General features: G+C 43.6%; 1 protein-coding gene across 1 annotated transcript in view; it reads left to right on the forward strand.

Moving 5' to 3' along the window:
- The window catches only part of LOC310875852 (pyruvate carboxylase, mitochondrial-like), a 427,358-nt gene that overhangs the window by 361,998 nt on the left and 42,299 nt on the right, over positions 1-23,061 (forward strand). The window contains exons 20-21 of the mRNA XM_083789259.1: positions 3,968-4,125; positions 7,234-7,320. Coding sequence (XP_083645385.1) covers positions 3,968-4,125; positions 7,234-7,320 — 245 coding nt within the window. The remainder of the gene's footprint in view (positions 1-3,967; positions 4,126-7,233; positions 7,321-23,061) is intronic.

Consider the following 23,061-nt stretch of genomic DNA (forward strand, 5'->3'; position numbering starts at 1 on the left):
ATGGGGGTCGTCTTATAATCAGAGGACAATACGGTATTCTGAGATGGGGGTCGGCAGGCAAATACATATCATTTTGGGGGTCAAATACATATCATTTTGGGGGTCAAATACATATCATTTTGGGGGTCCTCCTTGTCATGAAACAGTAACATACTGTAGGTTTTGTCAGTAAACTGTTATAGGATTTAGAAGAGGTTTTGAATAATCGTAATAGTGGGTTAAATATTAGTAAAAGTATTATAAGTATATAAACCTTATACAATCATCTGTTGCAGAACACCAGAGACCCTGTAGTTATAACGTGTGTGTGTGTGTGTGTGTGTGTGTGTGTGTGTGTGTGTGTGTGTGTGTGTGTGTGTGTGTGTGCGTGTGCGTGTGCGCGCACACAGGTGTGCCACGCATTAACTCCTTAAAACCGGCAAAGCATCTAGTATAGATTTTAGCGTTCGCTATACAAAAATCCAGACGTACTGTATATATGCTCTCGTATACTGTATATGCGCGTCACTTTGTGCCGTGCTGCAAACTTGTATAAATCAGCTGGAAAATCTTGTGTGAATGCTACGGATTCGGAAGGCACCTGTAGAATGTGGCCTCGGGTCTTAATGGGTTAAAGTGATGTAGTAGGCCTATCGCTAATGACTCGTATTGATGGCCGCGAGTGAGAGAGAGAGTCTGCCGCCCCGATTGATTGATCGATACATTAATTGACGGTCACGGAGCATTTAGCAGCGTTAACGATAAACACGTACAATAGCTCTCTGTGTGTCACGTAATGGTCCTCTTCACTGCTCATTTTACACGCACCATATAAATCCCTAATGAGGCTCATCAAACTGTCCATATTTCAACACGTATAACTGATTCTACAAAATGTCTTCTGACAGTTTTCTGAAAAACCTCATGTTTCGCTATCAGTGGTTCTCAATATTTCATGTCAAGGACGCCCAAAAATATCTGTAATTGGCCGCCGACCCCCATCTGAAAGTATGTTGTTCCAGGGACCTTCCAGAAGCTAATATTTGAGTTAAAAACCGTTCGCTCTGAAAGAATATATTCAAACTTTTGGGCCACATTTTCACGATTTTTCAAAAATAGCAGACCTGCAAGTTCATGAGTTTGTATCTGAGTTTGTAATCTGCTATTTTTCAATAGCTAAAGTATAACATAATGCTTTAAAACACCAAAAGGGGTTCCCGCCCAAAATGGGCTAAAGATTAGACTCAGGCTTCAGGCTTCCGATGGATCAACATGGGAAATTGTGTTGGATTTAGAAGGCATTGTAGAACTTGTGCTTGCTCTGACATATACGTATTCCACTACGAGGTTTTGCGATGTTCTATATTAAATCTACAGTATATATTGTGAGAATCAGCTTCTCTTTTTTGCATTAGTTCATGTGCTAAAAGAGTGGCTTAGAGAGATGTTTCACTGTATGGAGCAACTACTTTAGATTGCTTTGCCCAACTTTGAAGTTACATAACGGCAAGGTAACTAGAGGTCTTAATGGGTTAATCCTAACCCTAACCGCACGCAACACCACATAGTCGGATTAATTATGGGCAGTCCTCCTCAGTAGAAACTGGCTAATGTCTAAATGAAAAACAGGAGTATATATTGAGTGGTTTTGAAGGAAAATAAATCCAAGGTTGTTAGGAGAAGGTGATTGAACTAATTTTAGTCTAGATTATTCCTGATAATATTCAGGGATTCTGTGCCATGTAAGTTATGGCACACAGAATACTATTGTTGCCATGCTCAGAACCAACTTTCACGGATTGAAATCTGGGCAAAATAATAATAATTGCATCAGTTTTGAACTGCTTTTATTTATCCATTCAAGGTGTTGAATGTTTCATTGAAGGAACTACTGTTGTTGTTGTGGTGGTGTTAATGATCAGTTCCACTGAACGTGGACTCTTTAATCTCACAAGAGAAGAGATCCATTCCTCTGTTGATCAGTACAATTACATATTTATCACTTTCCATTGGCATTGGCAGTGAAGATAATTCAGACAATCAGCCAATTCAACTATAGAGCCGCGTAAGCACAGTGGATCTAGTTTGTTTGTCTGAAGAAACAGCTGAGTGCTTTGTTGTTTGAATGGCCTGGCGCGCGCTGTCACGTCTGGATTTCAGAGGGTTTAATGTCATATAAGAGAGCGCAGCTTGTCATTCATGGGTTCCATTTCCTGTGAGAAGCGTCCAGGAAAATGATGATTTTGTGCAATTTTCCAAGCGCTGGGGGAAAATGGACCTAATTACCGACCAGGCTTTGGCAGACTGCAACATGTGCGGGAAAAAAACCAGACACACACACACACACACATACATACACAAAACAACCCATGCACATTAACTTCACATTACATTCATAGTGGCATCGTTTTTCCAACATCAGTGGAAGTGCACAAGCACATTCTGAAGTATAGTTACTTACTGTTAATTACCATAGAGGATAAATGCTCCCCGTGTCATTTAGTGAAGAACATCACAAGCCTGAGTTTGTCACATTACTGTAGGTGTGCCCATCTGCCTCATAGTTAGTTCGCCGTGGGTTTCCATGCAGGCACGGTGCTTTTAAAATTGAAGCATGTTGTTCTTCTCCATCACAGAGTTCAGAGAGAGTGACCGTTTCCATGGCGATCCCCGCTTTGGTGCACCCAAGATGCCCACCGCTGAGTCGTCATATAGGCTATATAGGCTATAGTCAATTTTGACGATGGAGAGAGAGAGAGAGAGGGCCACTATATTTCCACACTCACTCCAGAGGGGCCACATTGCATATTACTGTCGTAGCAAAAATAGCCGACCTACAAGCTCAAAAACGGAGGGGAGAGGAACTGGTTGGAATAACGTGTTCCTTCCATGCGCTATATGTCCTACCGGGGGAAACTACCGTCTGTCAGGTGACAAGAAGCGGCCTGTTCACTCCTCATGCAAGGAAGCATGGCTCTCCCCGGGTTGGCAGATGGAGAGAGTATAGCACCCAGGATTTCAGCTTTAGGCAATTGGCACCGGGTGAAAAAATGGGTTACAAAATAGTGGGATAATATTTTGGAATTAAAACAAGGTTGTTGCATTTCCACATGTACGTATGTATGTACTGTACACAGTACTATACATAAATATTGGTGTAGTGGCATTGTAAATTGCCCAGTTGTAATGTCCCGTTGGTTTTTCAATTTGCAGCTGTGCTTAACAGTCAGTCAGCGAGCTATTGCGTGGAGTTTAATTCCTCTGGTGGTATTATTTTTTATGTGGCGTACACACATCCACATCATTATGGCAACATTACTGTCACAGAGACTTGACGTATTTCCGTTCTGCTGAGCTGGTCTTAATGGCGTCAGCATTGCAAGTCTTCCCTTCATTGTTGTAACCAATGAATACTTTGCCGTTATTAGTGTAGTAATTGATGGTGTTGTGTTGATGTTATTTTATACAGGCTGTGGCATGTTTGAACAAAGTCTTGTTCTCCCCATCTGTGGCCGGCACCAAGCTTTTATGTCATAGCATATGTACCGACGTTTGTACATCAGCTATTTTAGCAAATGTTGTGCGACAGCTTCGTACATTTTTAATTTGCTGTACGTTTTGGATAAGCAGACAAAGAGAACATAATGTATTACAGTACAATCATATTTTAACATTGCCTTCGTGGGTGTGCATGCAAATTATGCCTGCCATGTAGTTTTCAGTTAAATCAATGTAAGTTTGTGTAATTATATTTTGGCGTCTTATAAACCTGTAAGTGATCTTTCTTGACGGACAAGACAGACAAGACATGAACATTAAATGTAATTCATTATCCAATTCTCTCTATCGCACGCACGCACGCACGCACGCACAAAGACAGACACGGTGTGTCTTGAGATAATTGCTGGCCGTTCGTCATCATATTTGACAAGCGTTTCATAGTGGTTCTGATCATTAATTCTGTCTGTGTGCTGCCGCTCTGTTTCAGGTGTCTCCCTGGAGAACGTGTACGACTACAGCGAGTACTGGGAGGTGGCCAGAGGCCTGTATGCGCCGTTCGACTGCACGGCCACCATGAAGTCTGGCAACGCCGACGTCTACGAGAACGAGATACCCGGCGGACAGTACACAAACCTGCACTTCCAGGTAGGACCACACGCTCACCACGGGCTTCAGCGCCTGCCCTTTTACCCCGTCTGTAAAACAACTGCCCTCTACAGACCACGAATGCAGCATTTTGCTGTGGTGATGGTGTTGGTGTAAAGGGTGTTCAATAGCACTGATTTATGCAAAAAAAGAAAGAAATCAAAAACCTCAAAAATGGAGTTAGGTGGTTTCCTCCCGATAGCAACGATATGGAGTTTCAGAGCCTGGCGTAGTGATTTCACAATTGTGTACCGTAATTTCCGGACTATAAGGCGCACCTGAATATAAGCCGCACCAGCCAAATTTAGGGAAAATCCCAAATATGTACATATACAAGCCGCACCGGACTATAAGCCGCAGGTGTATTAATGTTTAATTACCATATGTAAAGGTTTCCGCACGGTCGCCCCTTTTCCATCCTGCCCCACTATTATACTGATTATAAAAAAAAGTATTATCATAATAATTTATCATTGTTAAGTTCACATTGTTAAGTGCATATCCACGGGCATAATAGCATGATGATGCCATTACAAACAATGGGCTAAATCAGGAGAAATGTGTTTAATAAAACGAAATTAACTGCTAGGTCCTAAATTAATTTAATTAAGCAGTGACCGTCTCTGTGTCATGTTATTCTTTCTTAATTTTAGTATAGAGATCGACTACTTCTCCAACCTACGTACTAATCCATTCATCCTGGCTGATTGTTTTCATATCATACAAGCCTACTGTACGTGGATTTTGCCGTCACCGCCACTCGTGTGGGCTGCAGTGGCAGAATTCAAGACACAGTCCCTCCTCACTCTGCCCAAATGTAACCTGCTAGCTAGCAAGCCTAGCATGTAATAATAAATAACCTAGCCATTATAAAGACCTAAGGAACTGTGGTTGTAACTTGATGTGAACATTTAGGCTTGTATGAATTGAATGAATAACATCCCATAGTTTTTCAAACAGCGCTGGCCTCTCCTCCGTGCCTATAATATATAAATCCATTACAAAGTAACGTAACATACTAATGCTATGCTGCTCCGTAGAAACGTCTTGCACAACGAAAATAGCATATCTACAACCTCACAAAGCGTCCATCCATGAGGCAGTGTAGACTTGTAACTTTGACAACAACTGTTGTGAATTTTGGCCAATCAGAACGGCAGCTGCAAAGCAGCATGCATGCATGGACCAGCCATAGATAGATTTAGAAGGCCCCCTAGTGGCCGTTACGTTAGCTCAGAGCCTTAGATGGCTCTGCTTTAGCTGTAAAAATCCATAGATAAGCCGCACCGTTGTATAAGCCGCAGGGTTCAAATCATGGGTAAAAAGGTGCGGCTTATAGTCCGGAAATTACGGTATATGAGTCAAAGCAAGACAGAGTAAGACATACGCAAAAAAACGAAACAAAACAAAAACGCCTGAATAGTTTGACAACCGCTCTGGTGATCAGCTAAAAGCTAAACGTCCAATCTAGAGAATAAGGGTTCTTGGTGGCAGGCTTGAAGCTGTGTCAAACATGCCGTAGAAACCTCACACCTGTGACTGACAACCCTCTTGGGCTTACATTAACCCATTTTGACCTGAGATTTTTCAAAAATAGCAGACCTACAAGCTCGTAGCGCGCCACTCGGTGGCGCGCTATGAGCTTGTAGATCTGCTATTTTTCAATAGCTAAAGCATAACATAATGCTAACACCAAAAGGGGTTCCCGCCCAGAATGGGTTAATGTCTCTAGATGCATGGTACATTGTCGAAGTCATGCTATTACAAACCTAAGAGAAAATATGACACTAAAATATATATGGTTCTTCTTCTTATCTTCAAAGATGTTCTGGTGTTTTCCATTGGACCAATGTCTCTGTACGATACTGCCCTGATCCTTTCCTTTCCTTTTGTGTGAACATCAATGTCAGTGTGTCGGCGTGTGCGCCGCAGCTGTAAATGTGCTTAACGTGAGAATACAGTGCGATGCGGGGTGAAAGGATGACTTGTGCAGCTACCGGTGGAGGCACGGCTTTTAAAATAGCAGAACAAAAATGTTTACTTACACCTCAAGGGCTCGCGTGTGCACGTTTGCTACCGCAATGTGGCACATATGGTGCACGTTTTGAGTCTCTGCACCGTCCGACACCTTCTACACAGTTGTGCTCAGGAACTTGTCAAAGACTATTTGGTGCAAAACACGTGCCAGCGTACAACTTGTCACCTACTGCAGGTGTGAGCTCTTAAAACAGCTGGCTGTTTAACAAGCAGATGACATGACAAACACATTGTGGTCGCAGCCGAAAGGCATCTTTACTTAATTCTTAATTCAGAGACTGGTCTCCTGGTCGCAGCGAACGTATTTCCTGTAGGCGGAGACGGCATATCTGCGGTGTAAAGTCTTCTACTACATTGAATGGTAGAGTGACTGATATTCTTCTTTCTTCTATCTTTTACGTGCTTTTTACTTACACTAACTTTACAAAGATGCCCAGAACATCGGGATGAACCTGTGTAGTTTATGGCTGCTCCAACAGTACTGGCAACATTCAACTTTCGAGAGAAACGGAATGTCAAAAAATACACCGCGGTGCCTGAGACCAGAGCCATAGAGTAATGGTTGAGACGAACCGTGAAAGGTCCTGAAATATGCATAACGTCAGTCTTGCCCAATACCCAGTCTTTCTGTTGTATGAACACAAGGCTGCTGTACTTTATACCTCGTATACTTTAAATGCTTAGTATACGCCTACAGGAAAGCGTGTGCGTACAAGCATGCGTCTGTATACACACACACACACACACACACACACACACACACACACACACACACACACACACACACACAGTATATGGATATGAGAAATGCAGACGCAAATATAGAAGCAATTCTAATATGTAACACATTTTAGATTCCATACATTTGAATCATTCCGCAGACAGAATTACTTTCGTGTTTCTGTAGCAACGGCATCACAAGCAGCGCGGATATAGCAAGGAAATATTCCGTCGCGGTCAATCGTAATGGCCAGATGACGATGCGTCTGAGTTTGCCCAGAGGGGCTTGCTTGAGAACAAGTTTATTCATCTGTTTCGCACCTCATTCCGTCTCTGTCTTCTCCCCCCCAGGCGCACAGCATGGGCCTCGGACACAAGTTCAAGCAAGTGAAGAAGGCGTACGCTGAGGCCAACATTCTCCTGGGTGACCTCATCAAGGTGAGACACAACAATTACATCTGCTGTAATTGCTGCACACGGAGCCTGAGCGGCAGCATTTCTTCCACAGGCTCCAGAGAGGGCTTTCAAACTCAGTGTTGTACCATACGCTTTCTCTTCAGCATCATAACGTTGCGTAATGCAGTGGTTCTCAAACATTTTAAGGACCCCCCAGTTTGCTTTGCATTGGGCCACGGACAGACCCCCATGGGAACGCCTATACTGAGTGGCAAAAAAAACGTATTTCTGGACTTGACAGCCCATACATCCCAACTGAAAAGTCCTATCTGATTGCATTAACCCATTTTGACCTGAGATCAGATTCTAAAAATGTCTTCTACATCCTGACAGTTTTCTGAAAGTTTCTATGTCAGTCGTTCTTCGATTTTTTAAAAATAGCAGACCTTCAACCTCTATGAGCTTGTTTAGCTCAAATCTTTTTCAGATGGGGGTCGGCAGCCAATTACTGATATATTTTTGGGAGTCCTTGACATGAAAATGTTTGAGAACCACTGTCATAGAAACATGGATTTTTCAAGAAAACTGTCAGGATTTAGAAGATATTTGTAGAATCGTCTAAATGGGTTTTAACTGCAAAAAACAGAAAGGCGCATAGAATCATTTTCAACATGCACAGGAAACTACTGTTACAATATGTCTATTGAGCCGTTCTTTGCTCAAGCTTGACGGGGAGTTGGTACTGCTCTGCTCTGACCTGCACAGCTGTTCAGGCGGAGAAGCGGTCAGGTCTTGCTAATGCAAACACCCACAACACCCACTCGGTGGTGAGTTTTCTGTGAACTATACTTCACTGTTCCAGCTGCCGCAACTGATTGAAGTCGCCGAATGGCATCTTTCAGCCGACTCAAGGGCACGCTCCAATTACTACAGTGTTTGGAATCGATCAGAATCGGCCTCCTGTTGAGTTGGCAGCCATCCGTCATGCTGGTAGATGCTCGTTGCTGAGATTCCAGGAGGATTATGCAAAGGAAAACGAGAAGGATTCAGGGGGGATGACATGTGGTGTCAAGGGAGGGAGAGCCTGACGCGTTCAGTGGTGATTTTGACAGCTAATTTTTTGTCGTAGTCTCTTGAATAGTTTTTATGTGGTTTTAGTCACCTGGAATGTTCTGGTTTTAGTCAGCTAAATATCATTTGATTTTTAGTCGGCTAAATCTACAGTGGATTTAGTTGACTAAAATTTATTTTGGCGGGCCATGATGCCGTTGTAATGACTGATTTTACACTTGCTGAAAATAGCCGATCTACAAGCTCACAACGTGTCGCAGTGCGACGCGTTGTGAGCTTGTAGATTGGCTATTTTCAGCATGCAACCAAGTGTACAATGACTTGGATCTCTTGTCCAATAGTCCCTTCCTAAGTTTTTATTTCTTGACAAAATTGTCAGTATATTTTAGTCTTATAGTTTTAGTCATCATAGTTTAGTTTTCATTTCGTTTTCGTCAGTGACAAAAGGTAGTCGACAAACTATATTTTTGTCATAGTATTAAGACTCATACATAGTCTGGATTTTCGGTGGTTAGGTGACCACTGAACGACAACATGACGTCACAAGCCGCGGTGAAGAGCAAACCACCGCCACTCTCTCTGTTTTTACTCACCACCGCTCAACGTTATTTCAGCTCCGGTGGAACTGTCCTGATCTTGAACTCAGCATTTTGCATTGAAAGAGTTTGTTTAGAAATCCATGTCATCGCCGCATCTCGAGCGCGACGCGTTGAGAGCTTGTAGATCGGCTATTTTCTTCCAAAAGTGCCCTCAGTACGGAATTTCAGCCCCTGCCTCTCTAACACTCTCTGCATGTCCCTGAGAGAGAGTAACATCTGGAACATTAACGCATGTTGTTTTAACAAGCCAAAACGTACGCACATCCACTCAGTGCCAAGACGTCAGAAGAGCCACTTTGGGCTCGAAACGTCACGTATATACAATGGTGGACGAAAAATACACGTTTGAAACTTCAAGGAGCATGATCCAGTGTGCAGACTCTTATTTCTTTATTCTACTCAGAGCCTTGTGTTGCACAGCTTTCCTCTCTCTAGCCTTATAGCTTCTTCGTCTCACTAACCTCTAAAGAAAATAAAATATTGTTGACACCAGATATTGAAGAGAGATGTGTAGGCGGTGATGAGAGTTCTAAAGGCCAGAAAAAAGAGTTTTCGTGACTCATATTAACCGTCTTCCTGCCATTGCCGAAGCCCTTCGGCAATTGAAGCATTAATTTGATATTAACGCTTGCTGCCATTGCCGAAGCCCTTCGGCAATTGCTCTTTTATAGTGCTTATGATTGATCAAGCCATAATGCTACTCACGTTAGCCGGTTAGCTAGCAATGTTGTTAGCACTGCACTGGATCGTTCATATTAATTCACCGTCGCCATAAGAATCCATTCTATCCGTTTCTTTCAATCGCCTGTATCTCCTATTCCTTGTCCCAGATGGCATTTTTGGTCAAAACAGCGTTTCTTTGACGGCACGAGCCGACGTTGTGGAGTGCTAAAATGTACCGGCATGATTCGATCATGTAAACAAAGGTTGTCTTGGCAACGTAAAGCTGGCAGGGATAAGCTCACTTCCGGTTGAGGCAAAATGTGGCTTTTCAAAATAAGAGCTCAAATTAAAAAAATGCTGGCATGAATTAGGTCCTAATTTCTCAATAAATGGCAGCAGTAAAAGGGTTAAGCATAATATGCTGTAGTTTGGGAAAAAATAAAGCTGAAGCATCATCATACGACCCCATCCAAGAGAGCCCATCCAATTATGCAGCACTAGGTTGAGTTGGCACAGTCCCTATCCAGCAAAAATTAAATGGTTACTTTCACACCTGTATGTATGAGGCGTTTTATTTTTCTTCTGGAACTGAGTCATTATGTTGCTAAGCAGAAGTGGCCATTGAAGTCTGTCCTCATTGGCTAGAATCGGGTCGTTACATCCTGTAGTAGGGTGGTAATCTCATTAAACCTCCTCCACCTCCTCCTATATGTACCTTTATTGAGAGGATATCCCCTTGAGATGCATCATCTCGTTTTCGAGGGGGTCCAGCAACATACAGCAAATACAGAGCAATACATTAGACAGAAACGTTACTTACAAGTACATCCATGCATACATTACAAAACAAAAAGCTCTCCCAAGCTGGCCGCTCCCACCCCACCTAATCACCCAGAGAATAATGGACTTAATGCATCATGGTACTCATATAGAGGACATAGATCATGAATCAAAAAATCTAAATCAGAAACAAACTGTTACATATACTGTGTGCACATGCAGTAAAATGCTTTAACGAGATGAGATGGATACATAATTACAAACGTGCACATGCCTAGATGTCAACTTTACAGTGTATTCACAGGTTTGTATGAAAGAAAGAAACTGAGGTATATCAGAAGCAAGAGCAGGGTATTTGAAGATAAGTGAGTATAGAGACTTTAAAGATATTGAAGGAGTTGATTGATCTGAGAGAGCTGGGGAGATTGTTCCAGTCATCCGGAGCTTTGTATTTGAAAGCACGTCGGCCGACTACTTTTCTAATGTTGGTGGGGACAGTGAGGTAGGCATATTCTGTATTCCTTAGATTGTAAGGTGAGCTAAAGGGATGCAGATACTGTTTTAAATATTCCGGGTAGTTAAAATGAATACATTTGAAAATTATAATGAGCCAATGCGAGTGTCTTCTAGATTTGAGATCTAACCAGTTGAGGGTCTCATACATAATGCAGTGATGGGTCGTATAAGGGCACATTAGAATGAATCTGCAGAGGTTATTATAAGTTACATTGAGAGGGTAGAGGTGTGTTTCAGAAGTATTTTGATAAACAATGTCAGCGTAGTCTATTATTGGAAGGATTAGTTGTGAGATAATTATTTTTGTGACCTGAAGGGTGAAACAGTTAATGGATAATATGCGATTTAAAGGGTAAGACCACTTTTTTTGAGGTTTGGGTTGTGTAGTTACTTTGCCACATTTTTATGAAAAAATAAAACCACATGAGTTTTGGTGATGCTCTATATTGTCTGAATCAACATTGTTTGTGTTTGTTTACGTACTACAAGAGTGACTTTGAGAGCTGTTTTAGCTACAATGTAAGTCAATGAGGAGCATATTTTGAATTATCAATTTCTAATCACTGGAGCAGTTATTTTTTATTTCTTGTCCACATTTGGAGTTGCATCATGGCAAAGTAACTACACAACCCAAACCTCAAAAAAAAGTGGTCTTACCCTTTAAATGAGAGTTGAGGGTCGAGCCGGAGGCCTAGATATTTGAATTCATCCACCTTTTCCATTTGTGTGCCATCAGCAAATGTAATAGATAACGGTAGGGGGGTTGGTCGTGTGGAGAAAAGCATGCTAAAGGACTTATTTTTATTCAATGTGAGCTTGTTGAGGTAAAACCATCTTTGGACTGCAGCGAAGTCAGCCTGTAGTGAGCACTGAATTTGGGAAATGTCAGGTTTAGAGGAGTAGATGACTGCGTCATCAGCGTATAATTGAATATGGCAGTCAGAGAAAATTGAGGGCAGGTCATTGATAAAAATGAAGAATAGCAGAGGCCCCAGGGAAGAACCCTTTCTCCATAATCCTAAGGTCAGAGCGGTTCCCCTGGTATGAGACGCACTGACGTCTGAGGTGGAGATATGAGTTGAACCAAAGGACAGGCTCTTTTGAGAGACCTATGGAATGAAGTTTGTCGAGAAGTAAGTAATGGTCTACCAAATCAAATGCCTTAGTAAGGTCAATAAATATTGCACCTGTGCGCATACTTTGATCGAATGATGAAAATATATCGTTTGTGAATTTTAGAAGTGTTGTGGTTGTTGAGAAATTGGGTCTGAAACCGGATTGGAATGGAGATAGGATATGGGAGTCGTTGACATACTTAGAGAGTTGGTTAAATATTCACTTTTCAAATATCTTGACTGTGCTGTTGATAATAGAGATAGGTCTGTAATTGTTGAGATCATTTGGAATTGTGGATCCCCAGCTTTATGCAGGGGGGTTACACTGACACATTTCCAGATTGATGGAATTTCGCATGTAGATAGAGATAGATTAAATAAATCAGATAGTGGAAATGAAAGAATGTGAGGAGCGATTTTCAAGAACTTAATCTCCAAACCATCTGGCCCAGCAGTACCTGGTTTTAACTCACAGATAGCCTGTTGAACATCAGTTGGAGTAATTCTGGCAAAAGAAAAGGAGCTGTCGACCCTGGAGTTATTCAAGGGAGCGTGAGAGTAGGGTGGATCCGATTGTGAGCTACAGGGTTATTGAAATCATTATTTAAGCAGTTTTTGAAATAGTTGGCTTCTGCATTTCAATGTGTTGTATAGATTCAGAGGGAGCATCCGGGGGCCTGTAAATATTTCCAATTTTCCAGGTGTTTATTTTCATGAAACATTATTCGGATGAATAGGCATTCAAAATGCATGGGCTTCACAGTTGGGTTAACAAGCTCAGAGGCTAAGTGAGAAGAGATATATGTAGCCACTCCTCCTCCTCTTGTGCCTCTATCAGCTCTATACAACACGTATTATCTGGGATAGAGCAGCATTATCTGGGATAGAGTCTGTCAACCAAGTCTCAGAGAGAGTAATTACATTTGGTTTGTTATAAGCAACCCAGGCCTTTAAAAGGTACATTTTTAGGAACAGGCTACTGATATTAACATGTATAATATGTAAACCTTTCATATTTTGATTATAGAAATAAAAATGACATTATGACCATGACATTGAGCTGGGCTGATGGTGGGAAGAGCAGCGCACAGGAGAGCACGAGACACACACACGTACGCGCACACACACACACACACACACACACACACACACACACACACACACAAAATAAAAATAAAGACAGGGTGGAGCAGAACAATATGGAGCTCAGCATCTAGCAGAACTCAGTCTGCAAAATTAATATATCAGGGGATAGCTCTGGAGCAAATAGTTTCAACGTTTACTGGTGGTTTTCTTAACAAAAATAAAATAAAATGAATAGTAATAATAATAATAATAATGACAATCGTTGATAAATAAATAATAAGGAGAGGATAGAAACCAAAAGCATTTAAATAAATGTGGGGTCTAATAAGGTCCCGAGTATTTATCCCCTTTGGCAGGCTTTTTGCAACTTTCCTATAGATCTTTTCAGAATGCAGTACTCAGGTGTCGTAGTATTTCACGACAGTTCACAACAGAGGAACTTACTTTGCTGCAAGACGATTTACGGCATAAACAAAGATGGCGGCCTCCGGCGTTCGACAGCAGCATGCTGTTTTATAACAAACTAAAAAAAAAAGTCATTTTTACGTCTCGGGACCACAGTACTGATAAGCGATCTGTATGCAACTAGGCAAGTTCATGTAGAGAACCTCCTCCACCTCCACCTCCACCACCTCCTCCACCTCCTCCTCCTCCACCTCCACCTCCTCCACCTCCTCCTCCTCCACCTCCTCCTCCACCTCCACATCCACCTCCTCCACCTCCTCCACCTTCACCTCCACCACCACCTCCTCCACCTCCTCCTCCACCTCCACCACCACCTCCACCACCTCCTCCTCCACCTCCTCCTCCACCTCCACATCCACCTCCTCCACCTCCTCCACCTTCACCTCCATCACCACCTCCTCCACCTCCTCCACCTCCTCCTCCACCTCCACCACCACCTCCTCCACCTCCTCCACCTCCTCCAACTCCTCCTCCACCTCCTCCACCTCCACCACCTCCTCCTCCACCTCCTCCTCCACCTCCACCACCTCCTCCTCCACCTCCACCACCACCTCCTCCACCTCCTCCTCCTCCAACTCCTCCTCCACCTCCTCCACCTCCACCACCTCCTCCTCCACCTCCACCTCCTCCTCCTCCACCTCCACCTCCACATCCACCTCCTCCACCTCCTCCTCCACCTCCTCCACATCCACATCCACCTCCTCCACCACCTCCACATCCACCTCCTCCACCTCCTCCACATCCACCTCCTCCACCTCCTCCACATCCACCTCCTCCTCCTCCTCCTCCACCTCCACATCCACCTCCTCCTCCTCCTCCTCCTCCACCTCCACCTTCTCCTCCACATCCTCCACCTCCTCCACCTCCTCCTCCACATCCACCTCCTCCTCCTCCTCCACCTCCACATCCACCACCTCCTCCTCCACCTTCTCCTCCACATCCACCTCCACCTCCTCTTCCACCTCCTCCACCTCCTCCACCTCCACCACCTCCACATCCACCTCCACCTCCACCACATCCTCCACCTCCACATCCACCTCCTCCTCCACCACCTCCACCTCCTCCTCCACCTCCTCCTCCGCCTCCTCTCTTTAGCCCGTGATGCACGTGCAGCCCTTTGTGTTCTCTGTCAGCGGAGTATTGGCAGCTCCCCGACCGGGGCCAGGTTCTGCCTTGCTGCTCCCGCTTCTCCCTGCTTGGCTGAGGCAAACGATTCCAGATTAACTCAGATGGATCCCACTCACTCTGTATAATACTCTCTCTCTGCATTTCAGTTTCACTCTCCGGCTTTTCCTCTCATTCTTCTCTCTCTCATCTGCTCGCCTCTTCCCCTCTGCACGCGCGCGCACACGTGTGTGTGTGTGTGTGTGTGTGTGTGTCTCTGTCTCTCGGCGCCCCCTGTGTGTGATTCTGTCAAACCTCTGCTCTCTGAAGCCATTCTTTAAGCCTTCAAATATGGCACAGGTTTGCAGAACATCCATGTACACATTTTCCGCATGCAAACTATTCTAGATACTATGCATACTATATTGTTGCTCCAGTGCAGTGGTTTTCAACCCTCTTCATATCGAGGCCCATTATTTATTTGGTATTTGAGCCACGGGGACCACCTGATTAGATTTAGCCTCTCAGACCCAAACCTTAGAATATTTGTTGTCATTGCATGAGATTAGTCCACAATAACATATAGGAAAGATAATGACGGGCAAACATTGATAACTAGACAAAGTGCCAATCGGCACACGTCTCCACCAGGGCAGGTCAGGTTGTGGCCTCATGGTGGCGCTATAACAGGCTGTTGAGGAAGATTTGGGCCGGAGGTTCGTGTTGGAGGGATGCAGGTACAATGTTTTTCCATGTGTGCATACATAAGTTGTATACAGATCGATGCAGTTATAGCTAAAAACAGGAATTGGCCTGTTATAGCGCCACCGTGAGGCTGATTTTGAGGAAAATATTGTGGCATGTCGTCCTCGGCCTAGTGAAAATGTGCGTGTATAATTTAACGGAAATTGCACACTGTGTTTGTGATTTGTGGCCTTTTTTCGAAATGGACGAATCGTGTGAGCTTTGGAAGCCAATCTTAGCCAATCAGGATGGAAGATGGGAAATGGTGGCGCTCCGTGTTGATCACATGACTATGGAGATAGTGTATACCGATTTGCGTGAAATTTGGATAAAATCTGAAGGAGTAATAATAGAAAATGTGTTTTACATATGTCGGCCTCCTGGTGGCGCTATAAAGAGCAGATGTCAAAAATTCCAGGCAAAGGTTTTTCCTTGGCCTCTAGGGAGTTGGCATACAATGTTATCCACAGATCCGTGCAGTTAGAGGTAAAAACACTTTTCGGCCAGTTATAGCGCCACCTTGAGTCTGAGTTGAAATTGTTCATGTGGCATTTCGTCCTCGGCCTAGTGGGAATGTGGGTGCACAATTTCACGGAAATCACGCGATGTGTTCATGATTTGCAGCATTTTGTTTGAAACTGAGCACTCCTGTGAACTTTGGAAGCCAATCTTAACCAATCAGGATGGAGTCTGAGAAATCTGAAAGACCGGTTTCGTTGAATGGCTCTAGAGAGACTGTGTACCAATTTGCGTGATGTTTGGACAAAATCTGTAGGTGTACTGTGCAAAAACTTGTTTTGCACAAAGCGGCCTCCTGGTGGCGCTATAACAGGCCGTTCTGGAAAGTTTGGGGCAGAGGTTCATCGTTGGCATCCAGGGAGTGTGTGTGCAAAATGTGGCATCGACCGGGTTAACGGTGGCCGAGATTAGCTGCTCACGGACACACGGACGGACGGACGGACACACACACGGACGGACACACACACACACGGACGGACGGAGTGCAAAACATACTCTCCCCACATGCCTTCGGCCTGGTGGAGACAAAAATAACAATTCTTCTACATTCTCTAATTGTGTCGACTTGTAAGTCGACACAAGTAAGTAATGCCAGGTGTTGCCACTCTTGAGGGTGTCAAATGAAACCAAATGGATCTGTTAGGGTCCATTTGGTTTCATTTTTACACTTTGAAAAGATATGCCAGGGACCCCCATAACAGAAGATTTGTATCGCTCTAGCAGTGATTCTGCACCATTTTAATTTAAAGGACCCCCAGTTTGACATACATTAGTCTACGGACGGACCCACCTTTAATGACATTTCTATCTCTGGGGACCCCCAATTTCTATTCTAAAATCAATGTTAATTTAACTCTGAGAGTGTACAAATGGAACCAAAAGGACCCGTTAAGGTTCCATTTTGTACACTCTCTGAGTTACAGACTCATAAAGGTCCATTTGGTTCTAAACTATCATTTCGCTGGGGACCCCCTGGAACTCCCTCAAGGACCCCTGGGGGGTCCCCGGACCCCACTTTGAGAACCACTGCTCTAGTGTTCCAATTCTGCCCCAAAAGACAAAATGTTTGCTGTTATCATCATCTACCCTCCGCCAGGGTTTCACCTGGCCTGCTGACAGCTTCTCTCAATTACCCCACGGCACAGACTTCACTGTGTTCATTGATATTTTTGTTATCAGCCGAGACCTTTTCATTTGGTTTGTTTGGTCTGTTAATTTCATTCACTATGGATAAGCAGTTTCCCCCGATTGTAATCTTGAACGGTAAGCGGTTGTCAGGGCTTGTCTTTCCCAGCACGCGGACGCAAGCTAGTAAAGCCGCATATACCCCAAATTTAGACTATTATGCAATAAGACAATAGTGCTGCTGATACGTTACAACAGCAACGGTGTGTGTGTGTGTGTGTGTGTGTGTGTGTGTGTGTGTGTGTGTGTGTGTGTGTGTGTGTGTGTGTGTGTGTGTGTGTGTGTGTGTGTGTGTGTGTGTGTGTGTGTGTGTGTGTGTGTGTGTGTGTGTGTGTGTGTGTGTGCGAGCGAGCGTAAATGCACTGCAGGTACTGTACTTATGTTTATAACTGCATAATCTAATTGCAGTTTGTGTTTGCTGATAATGTTGCAAACCACAGGATTGATCGGTGCCATATCTCTTGTGCACGCTTTCACATATTTTGAATTTGTGATCTCAGTTCCCCAACTCTTTTTTTATCTGTCAGTTTTAATTTCAGCACTTTTACACTATTTTCCAGTTGAAGCACGAGTGTGTGTCCGAGATTTATGTACGTGCATTTGTACTTCCCCCTTATTTTATCTACTTGTGGAAGTACATTTTATTGGTGTATTTTACTAGTATTTTAGCTGTGCATTGGAATATTTATTAACTTATTAATGGATTGAGATGACTTGACTGGACTGGACTATGACGGACTAACAGTTTTATGCCATGAAGTTGCCCCATCACCGAAGGCAGAAATCTGCTAGATAGTAGGCTACTATACTGTCGCATTTAAGAGATCATCACCACAATGCCATTGCTGTGTGTAGCTAAGCCCTGTATTCACTGGTATTACCTCTGGTCGTTTGTAACAAATGCAGAGGTCATCATGTGATTCTGATCCAGTGCGAGTTGTTTTCATGAAATTGCTTTTGTTAATGTTGTTCACCCCACACAACAGCAAGTGTCTTTTTTCTTTTTTTTTTTGCACTTGCATCGATTGCTCATTTCATTCCAGATATGGTTGCAATTGAAGAAAAATAGTGTAGAGGAAAGCAGCGGTCACACACAGATCCTTGACATTTTATTTTTCTTTGGGGGATTTCTTGCTTCAGGGACGTGAGGAGATTATATTTTGAATAGAGCGCCAGTCTGATCCATTGTAATGAACATGTCTTTTCAGCTATAAGCAGTGAGCACAAAACAAATGGCACAATGCAGTTAAATATATTTATATATTATATATATATATATATATATATATATATATATATATTGATGGCCCTGAGATCAGATTCTATAAATGTCTTCTAAATCATGACAGTTTTCTGAAAAATATTATGTTTCTATGTCAGTCGTTCTCAAACATGTTCATGTCAAGGACCCCCAAAAATATATGTAATTGGCCGCGGACCCCCATTTGACTATACATGTATGTTGTTCCAGGAACCTCCCCACGAAGCAAAACATTTTCACAAATTTTCAAAAATAGCAGACCTACAAGATCTGCTGTTTTTCAATAGCTAAAGCATAACAATGCTTAAAACACCAAAAGGGGTTCCTGCCAAAAAATTGTTAAGATCCATTATTAATTTGGCATTTGGGCCACGGAACCACCATTTGATGACATAGCCTCTCAGACCCAAAACTAAAGAATATTTTGTTGTTGTTGGATAAGATTTTGATGTTGGTATAGTGGTACGATAGAGGAGAGATAACAGGCAAACGTTGATCAAAATAACAATCATTCTACATTCTCTAATTGTGTAGACTTATTCTTGTAAATTGAGTAATGCAGATGTTTAACAATAGTGTAACTCTTGAGAGTGTAAAATGAAACCAAATGGTCCCGTATGGGTCCATTTGATTTCATTTTACGGCTCTCAAGAGTTAAAGATCCATAAGGGTCCATTTGGTTTCCAACTCCATCATTTAGCTGGGGACCACCTGGAACCCCCCTCGAGGACCACTGGCGGTCCCCGGGACCACTGGTTGAAAACCACTGCAATTTGAGACCAGCGGTCGATGTGCCGATTGACCAGAGCATCCAATAGTGTATACACGCTCACATAATCACTGCTGCTGTTTGCTTCTGCCGTGACCATTTTTACCCCAGGCATCGTGTGTCGATTTTGTCTTACCATTCCATTATTTGAAATCCATCCGTTATGATGTCACCTCTCTCTCTCTCTCCTCTCTTCCCCTTATGTTATCCTTTGTTGGTTTTTTATCGCCCCTATCCTCTTAATTTCGTTCTCACCATTCATCTTCTATCTGTTGCGTCATGTCAGGATGACAAATTCATCCCTGGAGCCATTTTTCTTACTTTTGCTTGCGCTTCCTAGGTTACATCCACACTCTAGTCTACAGCATTTCCTTTGTTTGTCCTCTCTCTCTCTCTCTCTCTCTCTCTCTCTCTCTCTCTCTCTCTCTGACTCTGTCCTACTCAATTTTCCTTCTCAATTCACATTTTCCATTCTCCATGTATCAATTCAATTCAATTAAGGCTCGCCGGGCTTCGCTGCACAAGCCGATGTTGTCCTAATGTTGCTATAGTGGGCAGAGTGCGCTCCATCCTGTTAGCCTGGCAATGGCCGACATCTCTCACTCCGTTCAATACCCTTCTGAGACCAGAGGAGCGGAGACGAGTCTCGCTTGTCAGGTACCATTATAACGTATACACGTGTGTGTGTGTGTATATACACAGTCACAGTCTACACACACTCAGTCACTAGCCTCGGACGGTATACCCAGGCTTTTATTTTCGTTCGCAATCGGCTCAAAAATGAAAGCCTAGTATGGGGAAACGCGTTGGAAAATCGGCCAACAATAGACAGTCAGTCAATCTAACCTTGTCTAGTGCTCTTGAAGTAAATGAGCCAACAGAGAAGAGACTGTTTTCTCTCCCTATAGAGCACATAAACAAACATAAAGACTTGACTTACACTCAAACGGAAGAAAGTCTAAAGCTAATCAGGCAGATAGGTGAAGAGGTGCAGGCAGGCGGATGAATGAGGCAGAGTTCCATGTTTATTTGCAGAGTACAAATGCACCCACCACCCTCACGGCGTGTGGGCCACTAATGCAGTTCAGACCTTTTCAGTAGGCCCTTTATACAGAGACAACAAAGGAAAGGTGATCTCAGGTTCCCCATCCCCCCTGAAGTCTAAAGTGGTCAACCTGTCCATATTAGGTGTGGTCACAGGAAGCCCAACAGGAACCCGGGCCATTTGATACCATCACCAAGCTAGATCAAAGTAGCTATTTACCATAGGGTGCAAGGCCTACGTCTAAATATGTCCTGTGGCCTGTAGTATCATATACACATCAAAGTGTTGTGCTGCTGGTACTTATTGAAGTGGATCAACGTGGAGATGCACACATTATACAGCAGGGTCAGCATGCTCGGGAATAAGCGGCTGTATAGCAAACAAAGCTATGATGTTACCCGCCGATTTTATAGTACCAACATAATTCCAAAGTAAGCAATGTGTTTATATTCCATCTGGTTTATGTAAATAAACTTGGCTGTAAGACGTTAGCCTCATGCGGCCTTACAGTGTTGATTTTGTCGACTAAAACTAGAATAAAATGTTAGGAAGGGACTAGTGGACAAGAGATCCAGTATAAGTAATTTTACACTTGCATTTTGAAAATAGCCGATCTGCAAGCCCACAACACGTCGCAGCGCCCTTGTCGTGACAAATCATGACAATACACACAATGTTTTGGACCGAGCAAATAATTAGAAGGAAGGGAGAAAAGAAACGCAGGTTACAACACCTTTTTCGTTTTTCTTCTTTCTAATTATTTGTTTGGTCCAAATATTGTGTTTGTTGTCATGATTTGTCACGACTCGAGTTGGCTTTGTACGACGCTTATAAGGACTTTAGATAAATACTTTTTGAAATGTCTATGGGGAAAATGCATTGGGAATTTCTTCCTGGGCCTGGCGTCGTCATGAAAGGGGGCGGGACTGCGGAGCTCTATAGTGCTATGGGTTCAACAATAGACTGTAAAGGATATGCGCTATGTGTGGGAGCGGTGACTGTGTGGTTAGCAAATTGGCAAATCCTTGAAATTTAACCTCTTTAAACGACGACTCTTCCCATGCCTATAGCTGACGTGAATCTCTTTTTGACACTGCAGTGCAATTTGACTGTATAGACTCTAGAATAATAAGGATGGTTTGACACGTCTACCGTGTTGATAAGAAGACATGTTGATGCTGGTCATGTCTATAGGTTACTGTATCTAGAGTGTGTGTGTGTGTGTGTGTGTGTGTGTGTGTGTGTGTGTGTGTGTGTGTGTGTGTGTGTGTGTGTGTGTGTGTGTGTGTGTGTGTGTGTGTGTGTGTGTGTGTGTGTGTGTGTGTGTGTGTGTGTGTGTGTGTGTGTGTGTGTGCGCACGCTGACGTATCAGTTACCTACACCTGTGAGCGCGCACACTCTCCCGTTCCAATTATATTCACTGACTCACCACCACACACACACACCCAGTGTTCACACATAGGAAGCTCTTTATATTATATTCCCTGTGGGGTGTGCAGATGTGTGTTGCCTCTCTCTCTCTCTCTCTCGCTCACTCCCTCTCTCTCTCTCGCTCTCCTCATCTCTTGGCTTCTTCCTTCATCTTTTGCCACTTTAATTTTACCCCATCTCTCCATCACCACTGTGTCTCCTGTTGTCTCTCTCCCTCCCTCCCCCCCTCTCTCTTTCCCCCTCTCTTCTCTTTCCCCCTCTCTCTCTCTCTCTCTCTCTCTCTCTCTCTCTCCCCCCCTCTCCCTCGGCCTCCTTCATGTCTCCTTAATCTTCCCAGCATCTCTCCATTCCTCTCCTCTAACTCCTCTCTCCTGCTAACCTCCTCGTTATCGCCTCCTCTCTCTTTCTCCACCCTCCTCTTCGCCTGACAGGTACAATTCCTCACTCCACTCTTGGCTGGCTCTCTCTCTCTCTGTGCGTGTGTGTGCGTGTGCGACTGTGCTTTCACACCGTTCTGGGTGATATAATGCTTACTGAAGCCCTGGCTAGTTGGCCATTCACAGGAGTTATGTATGGTCTGGATATACAGCAGTTCAACCTAAGCACGCACGCGCACACGCACAGCTATACCTGTAATGCACTGACACTCACAGCTTGGCACTCTCTCTCCCACTGAAAGACCTCCCAGAGGCAGTTATCTATAACACCCGCTGGCAGGGAGAGAGGAACGGAACAGGAGTGTGTGTGTGTGTGTGAGCGCGTGTGCGCGTGTGTACACGTGTGCGTGCATGCGAGAGAGAGAGAGATAAAGAAAGCCTGTTGAAAATAGAAAGTGGTGCATTTATATATTATATTATTTATATACGTGGAAGATTGTTCTGATGTGCCAGATCTGTTCATGAAGAGTTCTTTGAGCCAGAGAGACCCGAGGAGCAATAACTAGAGAGACATACTGTATATACATTTTTTGACACAAACATACACTGGCAGTGGTTCAATGGTCCATTTGGTTCCATTTGTATACACTCAGAGTTGAATTAACATAGTTTTTTCATTATAAATTGGGGGTCCCAGAGATATAAATGCCATTAAATGGGGGGTCTGTAGCCTAGGACCTGGGGGTCCTTGAAACTGGTTGAGTATCACTGCTAGAGCCGTAAAAATCTTCTCTTATGGGGTTCCCTGGCATATCTCTTCAAATGGGGGTCCGCGGGCTAATTAGTATCAATTTGGGGGTCCTTGACATGAAAAGTATTTGGAACCATTGCTATATAGAGCATAGCAGTGGGCGTGGTTCACTGAAAAAATCGTCCATAACTTTTTCCCTTAGAGATTTACCAAAAAAATATCTAAGCCTATAGAATCTAGCCATCCAGGATCCTGGTGAATCATGACCGTAACACACTCACATTCTGTGCAAAAGAAAAGCG

Source organism: Protomyctophum parallelum, assembly GCF_964188405.1.
Source record: "Protomyctophum parallelum genome assembly, chromosome: 18".
In the NCBI taxonomy this organism is placed as follows: Eukaryota; Metazoa; Chordata; class Actinopteri; order Myctophiformes; family Myctophidae; genus Protomyctophum; species Protomyctophum parallelum.